Source organism: Apostichopus japonicus, chromosome 20 (genome assembly GCF_037975245.1).
Source record: "Apostichopus japonicus isolate 1M-3 chromosome 20, ASM3797524v1, whole genome shotgun sequence".
Taxonomy (NCBI): Eukaryota; Metazoa; Echinodermata; class Holothuroidea; order Aspidochirotida; family Stichopodidae; genus Apostichopus; species Apostichopus japonicus.
The window spans coordinates 7,393,978-7,416,748 of record NC_092580.1 but is presented as its reverse complement, the minus strand read 5'-3'; the positions used below and the strand labels follow the sequence as shown (position 1 = coordinate 7,416,748).

General features: G+C 36.6%; 2 protein-coding genes across 4 annotated transcripts; one reads left to right on the top strand and one right to left on the bottom strand.

Annotated features, from left to right (window-relative positions):
- The first annotated feature begins 729 nt into the window (after positions 1 to 729).
- On the top strand, positions 730 to 14,115 carry LOC139961612 (transmembrane protein 43-like). Of its 3 annotated transcripts, XM_071960932.1 has the most exons (11): positions 730 to 1,101; positions 1,592 to 1,610; positions 3,464 to 3,640; positions 4,422 to 4,556; positions 4,929 to 5,067; positions 6,225 to 6,294; positions 7,154 to 7,343; positions 9,452 to 9,529; positions 11,064 to 11,162; positions 11,710 to 11,827; positions 12,326 to 14,115. In XM_071960932.1, exons 2-11 carry the CDS (start codon positions 1,596 to 1,598, stop codon positions 12,541 to 12,543), a joined length of 1,239 nt encoding a protein of 412 aa, XP_071817033.1. In that variant the 5' UTR covers positions 730 to 1,101; positions 1,592 to 1,595; the 3' UTR covers positions 12,544 to 14,115. The 3 variants fall into 3 exon arrangements, with proteins under 3 accessions (XP_071817033.1, XP_071817034.1, XP_071817035.1); XM_071960933.1 differs by lacking the exons at positions 730 to 1,101; positions 1,592 to 1,610 and adding an exon at positions 2,598 to 2,743; XM_071960934.1 differs by lacking the exons at positions 730 to 1,101; positions 1,592 to 1,610 and adding an exon at positions 2,621 to 2,692.
- Positions 14,116 to 16,059: 1,944 nt separating this feature from the next.
- Positions 16,060 to 21,222, bottom strand: LOC139962026 (uncharacterized). Its single transcript, XM_071961851.1, has 4 exons — positions 21,020 to 21,222; positions 18,211 to 18,650; positions 17,192 to 17,381; positions 16,060 to 16,469 (listed from the first exon to the last, which is right to left on the bottom strand). The coding sequence occupies exons 2-4, from the start codon at positions 18,585 to 18,587 to the stop codon at positions 16,359 to 16,361; spliced, it is 678 nt and encodes a 225-aa protein (XP_071817952.1). The 5' UTR covers positions 18,588 to 18,650; positions 21,020 to 21,222; the 3' UTR covers positions 16,060 to 16,358.
- Positions 21,223 to 22,771: the final 1,549 nt, after the last annotated feature.

Below are 22,771 nucleotides of genomic sequence, written 5' to 3'. Positions count from 1 at the left end.
GGGAGCGATATGATGATGTGTTTGTTGGGGTGTACATGGTAAGATTTTCCGCAAACAGCAAAAATTGGGGGGAAATATTACATGAGAAATTTTGACCTAGTTTGCTAATACAATTATTCATTATCGTGAAAAGACGCAACGGGTGGTGACAACTGTGGACGGAGGGGGAGACACAGTGAGTCCTGGGGACCAAGCATCCCCACGCCGATATTGAGGAATTTATTTGTTGAACCTGATGTAACTCCGTTTCATGCTGCTGGGGTGACTCGAATCGGGGACCTTATGATTGGAAGGCACCGACGTTAACCACTGAGCTAACACTCCACTATTGTGTACTGAATAACCAGTGGCAGCCGCTGCGCAAGTTGCAATTATATATTTAAGATATAAAGTGATTCAGAATGAATATTCCTAATTATTTTGACATTTATTTGGACTGTTTCTACTTTCGCTCTTTCTTTCATTTTGCAAGTTAAATACTCCCCACGTACGTGACACCCAAAAGTAGTACCAGGTCAATCGACACCACGAACAGTGACATAAGTTTTCCGCTTGACTGTTGCTTTATGAGGAATAGACGTCATAAGTAGTCTATTTGCCATACTAGAAGACTTAGTCCAGCCACTTTCTTAATGAACAACCTTGAACTTGAAGGGAAAACAAAGAAAGCTTTTGGTGTGTGTAATGTCCTTATATTAGCTCTGTTTAAAATTTAAAGTCAATAACGCAGAAACAGAAGCAGAAACACACGTGGAACAAGCGCATTCATTCCTACGGTGTGCCAAGTTTATTATGACTGACAGGGTGTGTGGTGGCGGTACGTTGCTAATGTATATAGACTAGTTTGAACAGAACCTACTGTACAGTACGAAAGCAAGTGTATATCCGGTATCCAGCTGTAATCTGTTCGAAGAATTTAGCACAACCCAGTACTGGCGTGAGCAAAGTCGTGAAATTAAGCAGACTTCCCGATAAAGTAACAAGAATTCAAGATACTGGACCTCGAAGTTATACGACGGGCATAAACCTACGTGTAAATTGAAGAAAGAACGTTAATTGTGCAATTTGAACAAGTAGATTACATCCATATTTCCAGCAGTAGGATGGTGACTTCGAAGTTCGCCCACTTAAGACTTAAAACACCCCAAAACTAAATCTTCTGGTATAAATCACCAGAAAATATACTTCATATGGTGGGAGAATTGTGTTTTAGTACGATACACGGCCAAACTTTCTTTCCTGCAAACTGTTTTCACGTTGTTTTCCAAGAAAATTCTTCGTGATTGTGGAACTGGTATTTCTTGCTAGAGTATTGCGAATTTCGGCCACGCAACCTACAGTGTGGCGCTGGTAAAAATTGGTGGCGCTGTTGCTTTTTCAGTAATTATAACAGACTTCATAGATCTTTCGTCATTTTATTGACAAATATGTAAGTAATTTCTTGCACACGGGTCATTTTGGAGAGAAAATAACTGTAGCTTCGTAATTTTTCGTGAAATTGGCTGTTGCTATAGGTTGTCATGGTGGAATCGTGTGTTTCTTAAGGGTGGCCGATTTTCGCAGTATGGCGAACTTCGCAATACTGACTATACAGTATGCAAAGAACCAACGTAAGTTTCACTATGAGTTATGACTTGAGCATAGCCAAGGACTACAGTAGGCTAGGATTACAGTTCTGGTAGGTAACAGCTTACAGACCTATCTCAGTATATACTAAATTAGCCTAGTCCTAGATTGAGTGTTCAAAGGCCTGCTCCTGCAGTGTTAACTTAAGAAAGGAATCCTAACTAACCCTATCTGCAAGTGGCATGAATTTCATTTAACAAGAGAGCCTAATACCAAAAATATCTAGTTAGCATCTATAGATTAATGGCTTTAAAACCACACATTCTAAGTGTTCCTAGTGGATAGCATGTATGCACATTCGGAGTAATTATAGAATACAGGGCCACTCGATGATACTATCTGAACATCCGGATGCGCGGATGCTCAGTCTCACCCCAGTACGTATGTGAGTAAAAAATGTCAAAGTCCCAGTTCTTTCTTTTTGAGTGGATGCGGAGTCAAAAATTTCCTAAGTCCTTTTAAGAACGACACACTATTGATGTGGAATATCTTCGTACATACGGGACTTTCAGTATTGGAAATACGTGATGGTATATGTCGAAACTTTTCAGAAATTATTTAAGTCCAGTCCTAGTACTCCAGGGGTGGATGCGCGGATGCCCGGATGCGGAGTCAAAATGAAATACGTGATGGTATATGGGGAAACTTCGAAAATTATTTAAGTCCATTATGGGGAAACCTTCGAAAATTATCTAAGTCCTTTCCTTGTACTCCCGGGGTGGATGCGCGGATGCGGAGTCAAAATAAAATACGTAATGGAATTTTAGAGGGCGCCATACGTGTACGGACATGTACAGACACACTGCGCATCCGCGCATCCGGATGCTGGGAAGAGTTAATGAATGGCCCTGTATTCTATAATTGTACTGCACATTCCACCTAACTTCTGCTTAACCTACTCACTACTGCATGTAATGTAATGCACGTTATCACTACACTAATATTAGCAACTTCCATTTCATTCACAGCGATATCCTCTCTAACCTCAGAATTATTTAACACTGGTCATTCACTGTGACTGTGCCATACCTTGAGAACATTGTCGGAGTGAACAACAGAAAGACCTGTAAACATATTGACTATCAACTTCATTTCATTCATCGACATTTATCTGCATGTATGCAATCGGAACTGAAGCTTTTCCTGCACTCCATACAAACTTCAGTATTCTTTGTAATTCTTTAAGTATATATAAGATTAAGTTCTACTTTTAGTAATGTTAAAATGAAAGCACCAGGTTGTTTTAGGTGCATACAGTAGAAACTTCATTTATTCAGTGAGTGCAAGAAATGACATTTTTCAGTTATAATTATATCATTCTCTCTTTTGATCATGTGTATTTTGAAAGAATTTATTCCAGCTATTTTGGCAAAATGTATCTTTTAATAAGTTTGATGAATGATTAATCATGATTAGGTTCCTTGGCCTTTCAAAGTCTACAGTTAACAGGGAGTTGGAAAGGAATAATAGATGTATGAATATGTATGAGGATAAGAGATATCTGAGTTTGGTGATGGGACTAGCTTATTTATAAATTCAACTGCAAATGGCAGTCTCGTACATTGGCTAGCTTCTAAAGGTCTTAAGAAAGACTTCACGGTGGCTTATGGAGTGTGTTTGTATACAATTTCAGTTCATACGGGGGTAGAAGAGAGAACTCTGAAGGCAGAAACAAAGCAATTGAAAACAATTAAAAGTAGATGACCAGTAAACTGGTATGTCTCGACCAAATGTGAGACAAAGGGCATGTGAAGTGAAAATTCTATAAGTGTTACCTCAGCATAAACTCTGTGAAATTTAAATTCACATCTGTAACTCTTCAAATTTTTCTTCATAGTGGAAGAGGGACATGGACATGGCAGGAGATGGACAGAGGAGGGACACCCAGGCAGACAACAGCAGTGTCTCTATCAAAAACATCAAATTCCTTCACAACCTCAGTAACACTTTTGCCGGAGCCATGACAGGGCTCGGCTTGGTTTTCGTCGCAATCTTTGTGCTGTTCCTTAATGAGGTAGGTTTGCTTGTGAGGTTGATAGGTAAATGCTGAAGTACGGTATCAATAAAAGCAGGTTTGTTGGACTGGGGTCTCCAGGGCCCTTGATGGCATGACTGTACCTGCCAGAGTTTTTGTCAGGCTGTTAAATCCTGACAAAATAAAATCTTTAAAAGGTGAACATTTTCCCTGTCAACAATTTTATACCCATGACAAGGCTTAAGATGGTTTTACATTGGTTATATATTTTACTATTACGACCGGGGTTGGGTTGGCCTTTCTGTTTACTAGCCCTAATTCAGTGTTCCGCTGAATCAGAGGCTCCCAACGAACCACCAGGTTGAGGTGCCAGTAAGTCCTGATTTCCTCTCATTGGTGAAAGGTAACAGTTTCCCTTGAGTCATCAAATACAGCACTTTGTTTCAAGGAACCCAGTGCCACAGTTGAATCCCTCAGCCAGTAGCACTTTATTACCCAGTATGCCTACCATGATGACTCTGACAGAAATGTAGACCTGTTTCAATAAATTGTTATAAAGATACTTTTTAAATTACATTCTTTTCCACCCTTCATTTGTACCATGACAATGAATTTCAATATCGTCACAAGTAAGAGATTTTTAGTTGTAGTAACAAAAAAGTTTTTTACTTGGATGTAAACCATCATTCTACATTAATTACTGTGTGATCGATAAGTTAGTTACAGATGAAGGAGGAAGATACAACTTGCGTTATCCATCATACTGCCCACGATTTACACTAACCTCAAGTTATTTCCTCATTTGCTTTCTCCCTTCTAGACTTCCATAGTTGTTTCTTCACAGAGGATAAATGACAAGTTAAAAACTGTAGCAGGCCTTGAATCGATACACAGAGTCCTTCAAGAAAATAACAACAAACTTGTTTATATTACCGGACAATTAAGGACAAATCAGGTATTGTATTTTAAATATATATTATATATAATATTTTATAGTTTGCAACAGGCATATTCCAGAAAAGATTTACTCCTGAAAGGGTCTTCAAAGTAAAAGAAAAGAAGTACACTGTAAACAGAAAAACACACTTGCTCACATTTGGCTTGAGTTTCTATGACACCATTATGATGGGTGTTCATGACTGTTTAAGAAAAAAAAATTCAAAAGAATGTCTTTGATATTCCATGTTCTGGCATTCTGTGTTTCCAATGAATTCAGATGTTCAGGGAATGACTTGACTTTGTATAGTGAACTATTCAGTTAAATATTCAAAAGCAACACAAAATGCAAAGATGCATAGCAGTTTTTTTGTGACTCTTTTTATTGCAGCCTTTAACGGATGGTCAGTTTGGAATCGAAGCGCACGTGCTGAAGTTACGGAGGGAAGTACAGATGTTTCAATGGATAGAACACACAAGGTCCTCATCAGAGAGTGGCAGTAACCCTAGTGAAATTAACACTGTTTACAGTAAGTAGCCCGAGCCAACTCGGGTTTTGATATAGATCTAATAGGCTGTGGCCTTGGCTTTCAACATGTGTGCTTTTGTAATGCATTGTCTCTCCAAAATATTGCCCAAAAAAATTAATATTTAGAGAAATATGCATCAATGAGGTAGGATACGCCTATTAAAAGCCTCGTTGACTTACACACTAAATCACAAATGTAATGTGGTCTAAGTCTAGACAGAAGTTCTCACTAGTTAAATGCTACCCATCACTGGATAGCTGACAAATTTGCCATTCATGGTACCATCAATTTTCCGTACCATGCCTGTGAAGATGTTTTGCTATGAGAGCCTGAAGTTTTCATCACCTGTAACAAACCTCTTCTGTCAGTAGTAAACAATTTTCGTAGACTGCTCCTGGGAGGCCTAAAGGGGTCTAAAATCGCCTCAATTGACCCAAGTTTTGCACCACATGTACTTCCAACATGCAAGCCACAAAAAAATAGATCCTGATTGATAATTTATCAAATAGTTGTTCTCCTATTGCTTTTTGGCACTCTCCCTGAAGGAGAACATTTGGGTTGATTGATACAGACTCTAATGGGAGTATGCCACCATGTACGACTCACCTTGTGAAGTTAGCACTGTTTGACAGTGTTTTTCTCAGTCTGGGGTTTCTAGTCGTCCAGTTTGGACGTGAGAACATGTCACATGTCCTGAATGCCAAAAGGAATACTATCAGTTGTGTCACTGCAAGTTAATGAAGTTAAATTAAGGGCTGTTGCAGCACAATTTGAACTTCCTGTGGACTAGAAACTATGGCAACTGTACCTGATGAATGACATATGACATAATTAGAGTATACAAATAGTAATATTGTTTATCTGTTACACAGTGTAACTATTTCATCTATATACCTAGGCTGTCAAAACTTTCTGTCTTTTATCCAAACTGCAATCAGTCTATGTTTCAATACTGGAATGTCATTTGCTTTGACTGTTGTTTATTCCACATTTTTAAAGAAATTTGACCCTAAAACTTGCATTAAAATTGAACTATGCATGCTGTGTGAGCTGACATGATTCAGTACGCTCTCTAGGAAGGAAAGAGATTTGATTTCTTCCTTTTCTGTTTGCTACAAAACACTAATTTAATCTCAATATTTTTTTTTCTTTTTTAGCCAAAGAATGGAGGTCAGAAGCGGTTGCAAGTGAATCGTTCTTGAAACCTGACAGACACCAGAATAAAAAGTAAGTACAGAACTACCTAAAAACCACTGCAATAAAAGGATGGAAAATATATGTCCAAATGTAGCTAGTATTTAAAGCAGCCTTCTGATTGTATTTTGATAACAAATTTTGATGCTGTTTTATACTAGAATCTCGTATTTAGTATACAGAGCTCTTTAGCTTGACTAGTCAAGTTTCATCTGAAAAAATAAGTGAAAGAAGGAGTGTCTTTACTGTGTTTTCCATGCTAGTATGAGAAGTGTGTGTGTGTGCAAATGTGCACTTGTTTTGTATTCTGACTGAGGACTTGAACAAAAGAATTCCAGGTCCTCGGATGTGATTTCTAAAGAATCACCACGTCCTCGGAAGAATTCTATTGTATGGGGTATTGTTAAGGTTGGGGTCCGTGGATTTGAACAATGGAAAATACAATGGGGTCCTCGGTCTGAATGTAATACAAACATGCGTGTGTGTGTGTGTGTGTGTGTGTATGTTACACTTTGGATTGTAGACACTATATGAGTGATGATAGAACTTCATACTTTATTAATGGATTCATGTTAATAGTTACAAGAGAACCCGGTTGTTTTTCGGAGGTGGAAGGTCATTTGAAGTGTACAGAGATCAAAGTCTGGAAACGTAGGAATAACTGCAAGTAAAGCTGTGTGGAATTTCATACTTGATATGATAAAATAAAACCATGAGTGAATGTGATATGCAAGTGTACATTAGTGTAAGCACCTTGCTGATCACTTGAAGTCAACACTGATAAAAAATATTGTTTTTTTGCAAATGTTACTATTGAATGTGCTCATAAAATGTGGTCAGGAATCACTAAATCTGTTGGCTTTCTATTTTTTCTTTCTTCTTACTTCCCCAGAGAATTTCCAGTTAAAAGCACCACATTTGTAGCCACTCATGCCTATGTCGGTAGTTACTATATAAAAGAAAACCTTAAAGAGAAAATGGAAGAGTTTCACCCTCTACCTACACTTCAGCCCAACGATGAATATAACATAGAGTTTCATAATGGCTGGTATTACCAGAAAGGTGTTGCGACCCATCCTGACGTGAGTATTCTATAAACAACATTCATAGAGATGCTTTTGAACTGTTTTGCTTTCTTTCTTAATACTTCAAAATAAAATGAAACTGTTAGCAAACTGCTTATCCACTAAAGAGCCTGTGTAATAGAATGTGTAAAAGTAAGTTGGCCTGACGTTTCGATCCTAGCAGGATCTTCTTTAGAGGCTAAATGACAAAGAGAGGATTAAAGGAACAGGGTAGGGAATAAACTGGAGAACCTCTCTTTGTCCCTCCACTGTTTATCTCCTACCTCTCCTCTTCCCCTGTTGCTTTCTTCTCTCCATCCCTTGTCTACTAATCCCCTTACATGTATCTCTTTGTGTTCACCGTGCTCATTACCCTGCCTGTATTCTGTGCGTGTTTTTGTCCCTGCTGTTACTGTTACTTGTCATTCAGCCTCTGAAGAAGATCCTGCTAGGATCGAAACATCAGGCCAACTTACTTTTACACTTTCTTAATACTAAGTATGTAGATCCAGCTTGGTGGGTTCAAGAACCCTATTGAAATTGGTAGAGGTCAACAGGTGTCAAAGTCTGAAAACGTTTTAATCTCCAAAATTCAAGCTACAATTAACCTGTGAATTCTCCAATGCTATGAGTTTCTTTTGGATAACAGTTTATTCAAGTTCAGTCTAGTTTTGTGAATGGGCTCTGTAAGTCTTCAACAGAACATACAGTCATCCAGGAAATAAAATCTGCCTCAATCAGTTGGTAACCTTTGACACACTCACTATAACACTCAGAAAGCCCTTATCACCCTCTGAACATCAAGGGCTCAAAGGGTTACCTCAATTGGTGGAAAAATTGGCTCAAATGGTCTCAAGATTTGCCATTTTCTCTGTGATATATATACTAGATAGTTTGGCACTAAGATGTGAATATTTCACAGTGTATAAACAATGTCATGTAGAGCTCTCATTCATTAATAACAATTATTAAAGCGATGGTTGCACAGTGTAAAGCGGATTTACATTTTCTCTGTGATATATACTAGATAGTTTGGCACTAAGATGTGAATATTTCACAGTGTATAAACAATGTCATGTAGAGCTCTCATTCATTAATAACAATTATTAAAGCGATGGTTGCACAGTGTAAAGCGGATTTACTAGCTCATCATTTGGATAAGAAAAAATGTCCTTTTATTCATACATCTATGTTACTATATTCCACATAGGAAGACTGTTCTTTCTGGATATTGAAACATTTTGGAATAATAAATTCTATACTGTAAATACTTTTTACTTTTTACTGAGTACTGTATACTCATCAAACTCACATAAAACCCTTGATGTAGCTCTGGGAGTTCATTCCTCAATCAATATTGCTAAAGTTTAGAATTGGTGCAAATGAAATGTTTTCACTAGCGTTGAACCAAAACAAAACATATCCCTGAAGAATAAAATTTATTACTGAATAACTCAAGAATTCATTCCATGTTTGGATGTTTCGTCACCTGGACATTTTGTTATGTTAATAACACACCAAAAGAGAAATGGATCCTTTTTAAAATTTTGGACAATTCCATCTTTGTTGAAATTAAAGTAAACTTGATAAAAGAGACATAGTAAATTTAGCTTGGATGATGATGCTCTCTGCCCACCCACCTCCCAATCTACTGCCCCACCCCCATCAAGATGGTAATTCTTTATAGGGGAACTAGTTTGTCAAGATGCAATTGTGATGTTATATGTCATCATATTCATGGTAATGTTGGGGGTTTTTTTTGGGGGGGGTGGCATGTGACTTGGTAGCAGAAAGTCTGGTCGATTTTTCAAGTCCTGGCTAACTGATATTTCATGAGTTATCATACATTAGATTTAATAGTGCATGCTTCTGATGTTTAATACAGGTTGGGATATTAGTGATATGGGATATGAGTCTGGTCAAACATTTCAAGTCCTGGTTTACTGATATTTCATTAGAACACATTAGATTTAATAGTGAATGCTTCTGTTGGTTAATACAGGTTGGGATATTAGTGGTATGGGATATGATTCTGGTCAACCACTTCAAGCCCCGTTTTACTGATATTTCATTAGTTTTCATACACATTAGTTATCACAGTGGATGTTTCTGCCTTTGTAATACAGGTTGGGGATGTTAGAGCACGCTTCCTTTACTGTGGAGTCAGTGGACAAGACGATAATCCCCTGGGGCCTGCACAAGATGTAAGTACTTCATTAAATATTAATCTCTATATTACTGTAGTTGTACAGTTTCATAAAAATTTGTGTCCATACATTTGAATGAAAGTACCATAATTTATTTTTAAGGAATGAAGCATTGCATAAAATAAGAAGGTGATATGTTGAACTGTTTAGGAAAAACAAGACATTTAGTTTTTCCTGAAATTGGTCTTTGGTTTGAATTATAGTGTATTCTGCGTTAAGATAAGATAAGATCAACTTTATTGCATCCGATAGGGAAATTACATGCTTGCAGATAAAACAGTAAGATATAAAAACGATACTATACAACAATAAGAGAACAAACAGTAGGACAATAAAAGCATAAGAAATGCTAATAATAAGGAACGGGAACAGATGCGCCAAAGCTCACAGAATGGCAAGGAATAAAAAGTATAAACAAATCACAAATGGTAAATATGATAAGAACCCAATGAAAGAAGGAAAGACAAAGGCAAGAGATTAACGATTAAAAGATGCATTAAAAATTCTAACAGCTTGTCCCATGAAAGATGAGGGGTAACGATTAGTATGAGCCTTTGGAGGTCTCATCCTCCCACTACGAGGGATAATACAATTATTTAATGGAGCGTGGAGAGGGTGATCGATATCCTTGAGAACTGAATGAAGCTTATCATCAACCCGACTATCAAAGACCTCGTCAACCATTGGCAAGCGTTTCCCAACAGCCCTACCTGCCTGTGTAACAGTATCATCTAACACTTTCTCGGATGTCTTATTTATGTTACCAACCCATGAAGTTATGCAGTATGACCAAACACTACTAATAATAGAGTTGTAAAAAATGGATAAAATGTTCTGGTTCACGTCGAAAGAGACTAATTTCCTCAAGCAATACATTCTTGGTTTCAAACGTTTGGCAACATACTCAACATGTGCATCCCACTTTAGCTGATCAGCCATAACTACACCCAAATATTTACTCAGTTATGTACTCAGTTACCCTATCCACTGTCTTACTGTCAATGACCACAGGTTCGGGCACTATCTTGTTCGCTCTCCGGAAGTCTATAATGAGCTCCTTCGTCTTGCTGACGTTAAGATGGAGATAATTCCTGTCGCATTCAGCAACAAAATTGGCAATTTGTTCACGGTAGATCCGGTCATCGTCATTTTTAATCTGGCCAACGAGAAGACTCCAAAGATACTGTAGTTACAAAGTAGAGAAGTCAAACAGTTTGCTCAACAATAGCTTATTGTGAGGACCGAGGTTCTCCTTGTTCCCCTGCAACCATATCTCGTCTAGATCCTCCAAAAAGTGCTAAATAATGACGCTAACACAGTTGACCTACTAGTCTCATTCCAAGAAGTGTTAGCCTTCTATTGTTCCCTACAGGAATAGTTGTTCCTCCCCTTACCCTTCCTTCTTTCTGTTCTTTATGGTTAAAAGGTTTGGCAAAGTTCTTAAGATGATTAAATGGTTAATTTTGCTGAGTTGTATATATAAAGTGCACAAGAGATTTTATGTGTTCTGTGTTCGTCCTTCTCTTTACAGGTTAGCATTTTGGCGAAGCAGATAAATGGTCAGTTGACTCGATACAGAAAAGGAAACGAAAGATTAGACGTTGTACACTTTGGCAAAAAGACAGCCAAGGTAATCATCATTTTGGTTTTCTCAAGTGGAGGACATCCAAATTTTAATTTCTTTTCATGAATATTAAAATCATTGGAAATTAATAGCAATTTTTTTTCTTCAAGTAAGGGTAATTTTAAATAAACACTTTGTAAACAAAATTCAGCTATGCTGAGCGGTAGTAGTTTGAAGTGTGAAGGACAAATTACTTATGCATTTTCCTGTGCCATCTGCGCTCAACTCACACAAAAAAACTACCACCAACTATACCGTAGCCTGCCAAGGGCAGCCGGTCTAGCCAGCTCTATCTGGCCAGATCCGGTGCCTTGGCCTGGTCATTCTTTCCCTGTGACCCGATGGTGCGGGAAAATGAATAAGTAATTTGTCCAGAAGGTAAGGAGTTCCCGATGTAAGTTAGTTCTTGCTTATTTACAGTCTTACCATTTTTAGATGGTGCTAAATGTGATAATACTTGTTGCTTATTAACAGTCTTACAATTTTGAGATGGTGCTAAATGTGACATTAGTTCTTGATATTTTGATTTTCTGTGTTTTCTGTTTCCCAACAGGAATTGATTGTGGAAGACATGAACATTAGCACAGGTCGTGGTTGGACGCTGAGACTGGGTGGATTCATCCTGTTGGTCATAGGATTTAGTCTGGCTAATAACATCATTTATCAATTAGGTAAGTCGAAAACATATGATGACAGTAAATGTTCATTTAGTCCTGACATGATTTCCATACTGTATACCGAGAAGTGTAGGAGAAATATGAGCTGGGGCTTCTTCCAATAATGTGATTCAAAGTGTTGCAACTCTTTCTCTCACCACTATCATTGTGTCTTTGTCCACTCTGCTCCCCCTCCCCACCCTTGCTCTTACTTACCCCTACTTACCCTTACCTTACTTACCCTTACCTTACTTACCCTTACTTACTTACCCTTACTTACCCTTACTCTTACTTTTTAATTCACAACACAGCACATATATCATAGCAACCCCCCAGTTTAGAAGTCCTCTATATGTAACTAGAACACGCATAGAAACACTACACATTGTATAAATACACTTGGACATTACTCCAACAGAGATAACTGCATAACTGTCGAGTGATCTAGCTGGCTTTGTTCCGTCCTCTTGTTTACAGTGTAACTCACAACAGCCTCTCTTGTTTCACACACAGCTTCGTTTGTTCCTGAAGTCCAAGACTTTTTCCTGGTCAATCCATTGAGGTTTCATCTGTTAGCATCTCTCTGCCTCCTCTTACTTATCACTATCCTCTGTTGGATCAGCCTCAAGCTGGTCATCCTCCTAGTCATGTCGCTTTTTGTCTTCATCCCGTTTGTAATCCTTGTGAAGTTTGGCAGCGTCGGACAGAAGAAGGCAAGCTCAAAGGTCTGAGGGGTCGTACACTTGATCTGGAAGTTACAAGAATACTCAAGTAGCTTCTTTTATTCTTCCTGCCATCGGGCGTGATGTATCCACCAGTGACACGCACCAAAGCCAAGAAATTATCCTTAATTTATATATGGAAATATGGAAATGAAAATTAGGTCAGTGTAAAGTACATGTTACAAATTTACAAAATTACAAATTTGGATGCAAAGCTTGCATGTACAACATATTTCTTGCGGTTTTTAAACTGGAGATAAAACTAAAAAGTATCCCGGAGTGGTTCATGGCTAATTTGGATATACAAATAGTAGTTTAATTTACTAATGTACAATATAACAGACATTACATGCTGCTGTCTTTTTGATATGAGGCAATGCATGGACATGAAACGGGAGAATTGTTTTTAAAGATGAAATGTTATTTCTGTAATGTTATCTATAATGCATTGAAGTATTACTTTTGCTATCATATATCAGGGTTCATGTTTCCTGCAAACATTTAAAACTTTTTACATTTTGCATGAAGGTAGGATTTTGCTAAATTCAATATTTATATAAATAATAATGGTGCAAACACGATTTTTAAGCTACCAGCATATAATATTTAGAGATGAAAAATATTTTTGTACTCTTTTTAACCCATTAGTGTATTCCTTGTTTTATTGTGGCTGGAGGGGTCTTATAGGTTTTAAATAATGATTTTAGTGACTGGTAATATTAACTTTTCAACTTTTTAATATTTTTGGATGAAATTATTGGGTTCCATTCCTGAAATAGTTGGCAATATCCCTTCATAATCTCTCATAGTCTTTTTAAAGGTGGGTTTCTACCCACCCTTGGGGTAACACCTGTATGTAACCAAAACTGCATGCTTACATACATGATACATGCTTACATACATATATCATTCAGAAGTATGTCAGAAATTTTAATCCAACCAAGAAGAACTTTGTTTACCTACATTTTAAAGTTTATTTTCAACTTAAATACAAAATGAAACAATTCAATTTGAATAAGAACATTTTGTAGGGATTTATGCATTTACCATGTGTCTTTCAGTTGTTTGTGCATTTCTTATTTCATATTATGATGCTTTATATTGTTTGTTTTACTATACATACAAGTTTTCCAACCTTTCAACGAATGCTATGATCCCATGTATTTACATGATTTGGGTAGGTGAGGGGAGGGGAAGGGGAGTAGATAGAGAGACTGGTGTTTCCTATGGACCAGTCTTTGAGCAAAGTTATGTGCAACTGATTGGATCCAAGAACAATATTCATCTCTGTACTATGTATGTCTGCATGCAGCTATACAGCACCTGTAATGCTGATACTTTGAATGGTATGAACTGTGGCTTGAACCTGTGTTTCTTTCAGTGTAGGATTCTGAAAATTCCACTAATTTATAATATCCCTCCCCCTTCTCCCTCCCCCCACCCCCCAAGTTCTAGTTGCACTCTCAAATTGCTGGTTTCTTATCATACTTGCCATGCTTCCAACATTTTTTGTATTCAGCTTCTTTGCTTGATCATCTCACATGAAATAACTGTTTTTCTACTGATTGGGATTTTTATAAACTTAAATGCTAGATTTTATAGATATTGTCTGTATTTTAACTTGAATTTTAGTGTTTTACAGTGACATGCTGATTTGTCTAATACAATTTACAAATATATTGAATTGTTTTGTTTTATTTTATGTTTTTAGTTTTAATCTTGGAAGTTGTTCTTTCCTGTTCACTAAAGGTATATGCTAGCAAGGACTTCAAATAATTATTAACGAAACTTCATACCATAGCCAGGTCAAATTCACCTCGCTAATTTGAAGATGATATACCCCATAGGCTTTGTAGATCCATATGAAAAGTGTATTGCACCGTACATGTTATGTGCAGTTTACATAACAATATGTACATGATTCATAGCTATTCATATCTCAGCATCGATTAAATTGTACCAAGGTCAAACAACAGACATGTAGCCTTTTAACAGGTGGCAGCCTTATATGAAATATGGGATCGATCAGAGATTAACTTTTTGAGATAAACCTTAACAATGTTTGCATTTATACCTCTGGTGACCTTTGACCATCACAAAGAGCAACAGGCTCCATCTACATCATGTGGGATTTCCACATAGGAATTATGATATCCATCTCACTTTTCCTTTGTGACAAGTTGTTTTCACATTGGGATAAGAAACGTTCAGATTTGCCTTCTCTTGGGGTCATATTTACACATAATCATCACACCAACCTTGTGATTGCATTGGTTAGGGTTTCCTTAAATTATAAAAGGTTAACTAAAAGGCTTTATGTTATCTATTACAAAACAGTTGGAGGGTGTAAATGTGCTAAAGCTCTGCCAAGTAAATCCAACTTGCTGATTTGTACAATAAAACTGATTGATTTTTTGGCCTTATATGTAATCAACCCCCAAAGTGCAAATTATTCTCCTGGTATCTCTCTTTTTTTTCAACCTTCACAAACTGTTTCATGACAAAAATAGTTTTCTCTCACTGTACTCTGTTTAACAGAGGGACTGACTCAGAAACGAAAAGCCTTCTGGTTTGTTCGCAAAAAAATAAATTGCAAAATTGGACACAGATGTATTATACTTCAAAGACAAAAGGAAACCAAAAACATAAGTTGTAGTTTTATCTTTTATTACTTTCTTTGTTTTCTTAAGACTGATTATTTCTTTACTTTCAGCATTGATATCTTTACACAAGTCGATAGCAATTTACAGAGCTAAGTTACACAAGAACTAATTTATACGTAAAAGGAATTCAAGCTGTGTCAATTTACTGGAAACTATATTGCAAAATCAACTTACACAAGAAGACATACTTTCACTTCATTATTTACCTCCTATGTCAAAAAAAAAAAAAAATTAATGGAATAATTCATAATGGAAGCCAATATCTTGCATCTAAAATAATTTTGTAGAATCAATGTTTAAATGATATATCAATCGATTCCACCTAAGAAGGTTATGTATTAAGGTTATCAAACATGATTTTCTTTTGTGCATCTCACAGCAGCACAAACCATGCCACACCTAATAGTTAATACTGAAGTTTCACAATTGAGAAGTGATATCAATTGAATTATACATGTGTTAGGTTTGAAAATATATGCAGGTGCATATTGGAACCACTGTCACACATTTACAACTTAGTTACTAACTTTTAAATGACTTTACAAAATGGTGGTACAAACAAGTTTTCAGAAGTGTTTTTTCTTAGAATACCAATATTTATAGAACATACCTCTATACCTTGCAGTCAGTAATTCCACAAATATTCATGTGACTAATGTTGACACTTATCCTATCATGACTGAAGATTTAAAACTAGAAAATTCCTTGATTTTTAAGGTTACTCATTCCTGGTTTTTTATGTCACTCTGGGGGTAAACAATAGTTAGGGAATGAATTGATTATAGACTTAAGCTAAACATCTAACCAACTTTCAATTTCATGATTTATTCTCCTCCCTAAGCAACCCCTCCCCTGCCCCACCATCCCCCCTTCCCCCTCCTCTCTCAACAGCAGTTCTTAGATATTCTAATCTACCAGAATAGTACTACATGGATACAATATGATGCTGCAAATTTTTCACAATATATTTTGTTAATACAATACATAAATTCACACAAGCATTATTGCTTTGTTACAAAATGAAAAAAAAAAACAAACATTTGTGTAACATGGACATGAACAAATATAATGACAAATTAGGGTCGATATTTTCTTTGCCCCGACAGTTCTTCAAAGTGAGTCCTTCGGCTTCTACAACCATTGATAACAATCTTCTCATCATCACCTCAATGTTTGGCTCCAGTTAACAGGATTATATCGCAGCAGCTCTTGTTCAAATACCGCAGTGTTGATTCTCTTTGCTCTTTTCAAGTTCTCCCTTTCTTCAATGGCCTGAAGAAAATTAACATTTAGCGATCCCAATCAGATTTGAAATGTAAAACCTCATGAATTATTACAATTTTGATACATAAATAATGAATCCTTCCATGATGTTTATGCAATATAAATGTGAAAGCCAAAAGTTATCTGCACTATATCCCTACTGGCAGAGAATAACTTAAGTGTTTTTATTTCACAGCATGCAGTTTCAAGTCATACATGTTTACAAATATTTATAAATAGAGCTTTACACCTGCTGTATGTGCTTGTGAATCTGGCATGTCATTTCTACAATTAGCTTCTATAAACCTTCCTTCCAGAAATTATATTTTAGCATGAACAGTTTTAGATATAGTAGTCAAAACAGAACATATCTGAGTTGAATTTGAAGATATTTATCTGTACCATCATCTCAATAAAGTATACTCCTTCTGCTTAAACCTAGTTGTTTCTACATTTCAAGTAACAAAGAACATTGTTTCCTTTGAAATTGAAATTTTCTGGGGATTTCCCTTTCTATAAAACTTCGCAACAAATTCCTCAAAATCTAATGCCAATTTAGTCACTTGTTAGTTAAATATCTTCTTGTGAAACTAACAAGAAAGCAAAAAGATGGTTTAGTTTGATTCATTGAAAAATTATATTTGCATCAAAATTTTATCAATTTTGGCAAAATTGTCTCGAAAAAGCTTCAAACCTTAATATCTTCAGATTGAAATATAAAAGAAGCTTACCTTCTTATTTTCATCTCTGAATTTTCGAAGATAAATTGCTTTCTCCTTTCTGTCCGTCCTGTCTTTATTGATGCATTCCTGATCATAGCTATAGGCCTGTACGGTCTCTTGGACTTTATCTTTTTGAAAGGTTTTCCAGTTATTTTGCTTCTCAGACATTTGATTCTTGAGTTCTGATCTGATACCCTTCCTGAAAAATGTATACAAGGAATATATCAGATAAAATTGTGAATTTTGTAAATGGTGGGGGAGAGGGGAGGGGAGGGGTCATAACTCCACATTTAAGCACAAGAGAACACAACCAACCAAGGGGGAGATCTTTGGTCTGTCCTCTGTAACATTCCTTATTTCTCTGCAGCTAAAACCATTCTTAATTGCAATCCAAATGTAGAACCTTGATACCATCTACTCAAATGCAGCTTGTAGTCTGTCAGTATGCACAATTCAAATGAACCAGCCAAATATGAATGATAAAAAACTTCACCATAATGCATTAATATCTGCCATTCATCAGTTTAGAATTACCTGCAATGGCATTTATGTCCTTCTACATTAAACTTTAAAGGCATTCATGAAGACTCGCCCCAAACCGTGTGCCGCGCTCTGAAAAAAGTTAACTTTCCGTTGCTTGCAAGTGACGTTTTCTGCTTGTCGCTACAAAATGCAGACAGTTATGAAACGTGATACCTTGTTGTTATCTTTAGCTGGACCTGAGATGTCCATCGCTGTATCGTTTGTTCACTGTGCTGTGGATATTGACCGCAGCTGTATGTACTGACTGTACACTAGGGTCTAATTACCGAAGGTAGCAAGCTGTGTGAGTATTTTCTGGAATCGTTGGTGGTGTCTGACACTTCTGTTACACCTCATTCAAAACTAGGTCAAAGTACCGGCATTAGACGTTTCTTTTTGCGCGAGTCTTCACACGTTTTAAAACTATGAGAGAGCACATACAGGAATTCCCTTAATATTACCTATTTACCTTAGTTACAACAAAGACATAACATACTATACAGTACCTATATTCTTCTTGATCCACTTTTGATCCATAAAATGGCCTCATCCAATTTCGATGGAATTGATGATATTGCTCTCGTTTCTTTCTAAGCATGTTGATTTCATTTTCAAACTCTACATCAGTCGAGGATAGCGTGAATGATTTTTCTCTGGTCGGTCGTAGAGGGTCAAACCTTGGGGTCGGTTTTGAGTCTGGTAAATCAGGCTGTAACCATGGGAATAGGGCAGCAGATCTTGAATTTCCATCCAAAGAATGCGATGATTTTTTAAGTCCAATGACAGTTTTTGATCTCCTGGGCGGTGAGCAATCTTGTGGCAAAATAGGAATTGCTGATATGCCTGTTTCTTGGGGAACTTTGAGTTTTGGTAGTGATGTCATCTTTCAGACCCTTTTTATGTCGATGGAGTTATTAATGCTTGGTGGGCCCCTCATTAGCAATGGCTGGAGATAAAAACGACATATTTTTAGATCAAATAATATATATATTCTCATGAGCAATGGTGGCCCCTCATGAGCAATGGCGGGGGGAAAAAACGACATATTTTTAGATCATATAATATATATATCTCTCATGATTGTTACTGTGTACACATGCACAAGACATGTTACTGTTTATCGATACAGACATGATTAAGAAGTGAATGAACAATAAGATGATCAGTGGAACAGTGTCTACTTCTACAAGACTTTATGCATTTTTAAACTTTTTTTAAAATTTTTTTTACAGTAGTCGAGGTGTAGTATTCCTTTTTGTAAGTTAACATTAATGAGTGTTTGGCTTAATTATTTAAAATTACAATATAATGCTGTGATGGTAATTGGGAAAGATCTATGGTATTTGTATGCCTACCAAAAGTTAATTATGTTTGAAAGTCAGTTTACAATCTTGGAAAGTGTCACAGGAGATCTGGTTCTATTCCTCCAACACCCTTGCTCCGGAAGAGAAACAGCAGCCTAGGGAATGTACACTCTATGTGTTAAATAGCAAGGATTAGTACATGTATGTAAATCATGAACACATTTTTATGGAAACCTGACAATACCAACATATGAATGGTGTTTGATTGTGATGTTGTATGGTTGACAGTAGGGAGACGGGTATAGTTAGACTGAAGCAGACATTGCTAATAAAAATGCTTGGGATTCAATCCAAAACAGATATAATTACTGTGGAATTTCCATATATTTTCTGATGTTCATCATTAAGTTTCATTTTTGCCATAAATAAATCATTTTAAAAATATATATATATGTATACATATATATACATATATATATATATATATATAATAAAATTCTGATAGTTGGGAATATAACATAATGTTGTGACTGATACAGGACATCGAGCATCAAATTGATTGCGATGTGTAACCAAAAATGTTGTCAAGTTATAAAGTGTGATTTTATGCTTCAATGTTTTGATCAGATTCTGCCAGAATGAGATGTATTCATACTTATAGAAGTCTTAATATCCACTATGCAAGGAGAAAAACTTCAAAACTCATACAAGCATTATACAAGTTTATAGTAGGCATATAGCCTAAACCTGATAAATGGTTGATATAATTCATGAACAGGCTTCAAACTAGACACTAAATTTTCCTATATCTCACTGTTGCAGAGCTGCTTTTTCAAATGAACAATGCATACAAAAATGTGGCTGCAACTTAACATGGCAACTAGGCCTACAGTGTCTGTTTGTATGTTTTAATTTACAATACTGTGAAGCGTAAACTAGTTTGTGTTAACATATTGCTTACTTGTTGTTATTATGACGTCACACATGGCTCGCGTTTTGGTGGTTTGCTCAGCCTGTACAGATGTTTTGTTTTGGCAGATTCTGTTTGTGGGGCTGGAAGACAGCCAAACTGGTTCAAATTGGTTGAGTGCTCATTTGCATGTGGTCATCTGCATATTGGGTTGGCACTCAACCAATCAAGAGTTAGGTGAGGGGTTAGCTATAATTTGTTATTTTAGAATCGGGTGTTTAAGTGTCTTCTTAAGATGTATCAGGGAGTTGAAGTTTATCTCCCAAAGCCTACAGACATATAACAGAGAGCTCCGTAATTTATATTTATAATCAGCATTTACGCCTGTGTATTTTAATCATTCCAAATTATAGTTATATTCAGAGTTAATAAAAAGGAACTTATTATCAAATATCTGCCTTTAAAGATTATTTAGGAAGACTTTCCTGTTTACGCTCGGTATGACGTTACTAGTGTAAGGCCCGGCTTACATTACCTGGAACTATCAAAATAAGCCTTACAATACTTTAAGTAAGGTAGTCTGAGAAGTTGCATGTATAGCCTAGGCCAACTACCACACTATTAAAAATTAGTTTCATAGCCAAAAAGTATTTCATTCCCAAGAACTTAAACTTTTTTAGAGAGGGGGGGGGGGGGGGGGATTGTTTGAAAACCTCAACTGAATCATGGCCTAAAAAAACACATACTGTATCCTATTCCTAACATAAGGCTAGGCTGTGTAACTGTTACTAGGCCTAGTTAATTACTTTAGTAGTTATTGCCTAGTTGTCATCTTTTCTTCAGTGTTAAGGATATGTATTTTATATTATATTTATGATATCCCGACAAAGAATTTGATGCGTTACTAGGTGATCCAACTGGCACTAAATCAATCCTTTGCGTTAGCTCTCAAACATATGTAGATTAACTACTGTATGAAGGCTAGTCTAGGCCGTGAGTTAGGCGTTAAATTTCATTACAATGCCAACGGGACGTCCCGCGACACAGTGATGGAAATTCCTAACTTTCATTTCAAAGTTTAGCCCTAAAACTTAGACCTACCTCATTAACGCGACCGTCGAACTTATCCGAAATTTCAGTCCTCAGTTATTTTCATTTCTAGATCTACAAATGGAACAGACATCGGTGAGTATCGTCAAGTCTTTACTTCTGTAATCGCAACAACTTGCAAACATCAAACATTAAACATATAACAATGTGCAGTTGGTATCGGGAGCAGATGAGAGGGTAGTGTTGTTTACATTACCAAGATTGTGTTTGCAGGTGCGTGCACATGCTTGTTGCCATAGTGATAGAAAGTGGTTCCAGTCGTTTGTGCAAATGGACGGTCTTCGTGGCCATTCTTTGTTTCGCATTTGTTTACTGCAAACAGGCCTGTCCAACATCGCAACTATCAGTGTTTGTAGACTTCGAAGGGGAATTTGGTTCCTTCGAAAGGTTTGTTCATATTCCCCGCCAGATGTATTCAAAATTGAAACATGCTAAACTTCATTTCCTAAATAATATTATCGGCCTACTTAAAAATTTGTCTGCCTGAAGTCAAGGAAAGGACTGAAGGCTTTCCGTTATGATTAAACCTGGGCATATCTTTCCAAAGTTAGCATTTCTATTTGCTGTTGTAAAAGCTGGAATGAAAAAGTTTTACTTCACCAGTTTTACTGTTTCTACAGTTTGATTTATACAATCAAACAAAACTTTATATATGCAGTAAGTTAGTAATCACTTAAAATATTAATGACGCACTATATAACTTGCTACGTTTTAAGTTGAACTCAGATAGGCCTAATATAAAGTCAAAATTTGTTTTTATTAATGTGGGTTTGGGGTGGGTGTTCGAAATTTTCCCGACACTCTTTTTATTGACCTGTCAAAGGCGAATCAAGGATTTCACGACGGAGAGGGTGGCCCTGGGTGGTTGAAGAGACTTTTATGAAGGTGTTGGGCCGTGATCGTCCTTTCCCAGAAAACCAAAGTTTCGACGTCATACTGATGGATTTTGGGCCATATTGAGACCAGGGAGTTCCATAACAACTCCCCGTTGAGACTAGTCAACAATCAAACTCCAAACGAAAGATTGTGCTAAAACCATACAAATTGCTTTCATACGGTTGTACCGAATCGGTTACTGAAACAACATTTTAGCAGCATTGAGACTTTGTCGTTTATTTTAGTGCGCGTCTGTATCATAATTGATACCGGCCGTTTGGGTTCACTTGATGTCTCCTATATATATTAGAAGACGAAAGATTATGCTGCCCCACGCCGACGGGCCTATTGCATTCTTTCCTAGCACGGTTCATGTATGTCAGTAATGTCACCCATACGAGGGCCCTTCCCAATTTACGGCAAGACATGACAATGTTGTTTGCGTATAGAATCTACTTATGCCAATGCATTTTTTTTTAATCCATCGTCTCAATTGGAGCATGCCTTTTTTTCGTAACTTTCAGCCGTTTCGATCCTTCACATGTTCGCAAGGTGAACCACATACCCAGGTTTGAAAAGAAAAACGAGGTGTAAACCTACTGCGGTTTTTAGCACACAATCTCAACAATTTGAAACTTTTTGTCAAAATATTCTGATATATGGTGAGACTTTAGAAAGTTACGGTAGCTTAAAGTGCCATCAAGATAGGAATATCTTTACCTTAATAAGTTGACATTTTCATGTAAATATTCAGTTAACAAGACAATATCGTGTAAAAATAAGAAAATTATGAATTGTTTATTTGTAGTATCTCGGCGATTAAACAATTTTCTGACAAATGTTGAAACGACAACTTCATCTTTACAT

Excerpts from the sequence above, each read along its gene's own strand:
- LOC139962026 (XM_071961851.1), bottom strand. The coding sequence starts at position 18,587 with ATGACATCACTACCAAAACTCAAAGTTCCCCAAGAAACAGGCATATCA. Across the intron at positions 17,382-18,210 it reads GTGGATCAAGAAGAATATAG|GAAGGGTATCAGATCAGAAC; the intron begins GTACTGTATAGT and ends TACATTTTTCAG. Across the intron at positions 16,470-17,191 it reads TCAGAGATGAAAATAAGAAG|GCCATTGAAGAAAGGGAGAA; the intron begins GTAAGCTTCTTT and ends AATTTTCTTCAG.
- LOC139961612 (XM_071960932.1), top strand. Across the intron at positions 7,344-9,451 it reads GTGTTGCGACCCATCCTGAC|GTTGGGGATGTTAGAGCACG; the intron begins GTGAGTATTCTA and ends TTTGTAATACAG. Across the intron at positions 9,530-11,063 it reads CCCTGGGGCCTGCACAAGAT|GTTAGCATTTTGGCGAAGCA; the intron begins GTAAGTACTTCA and ends TTCTCTTTACAG.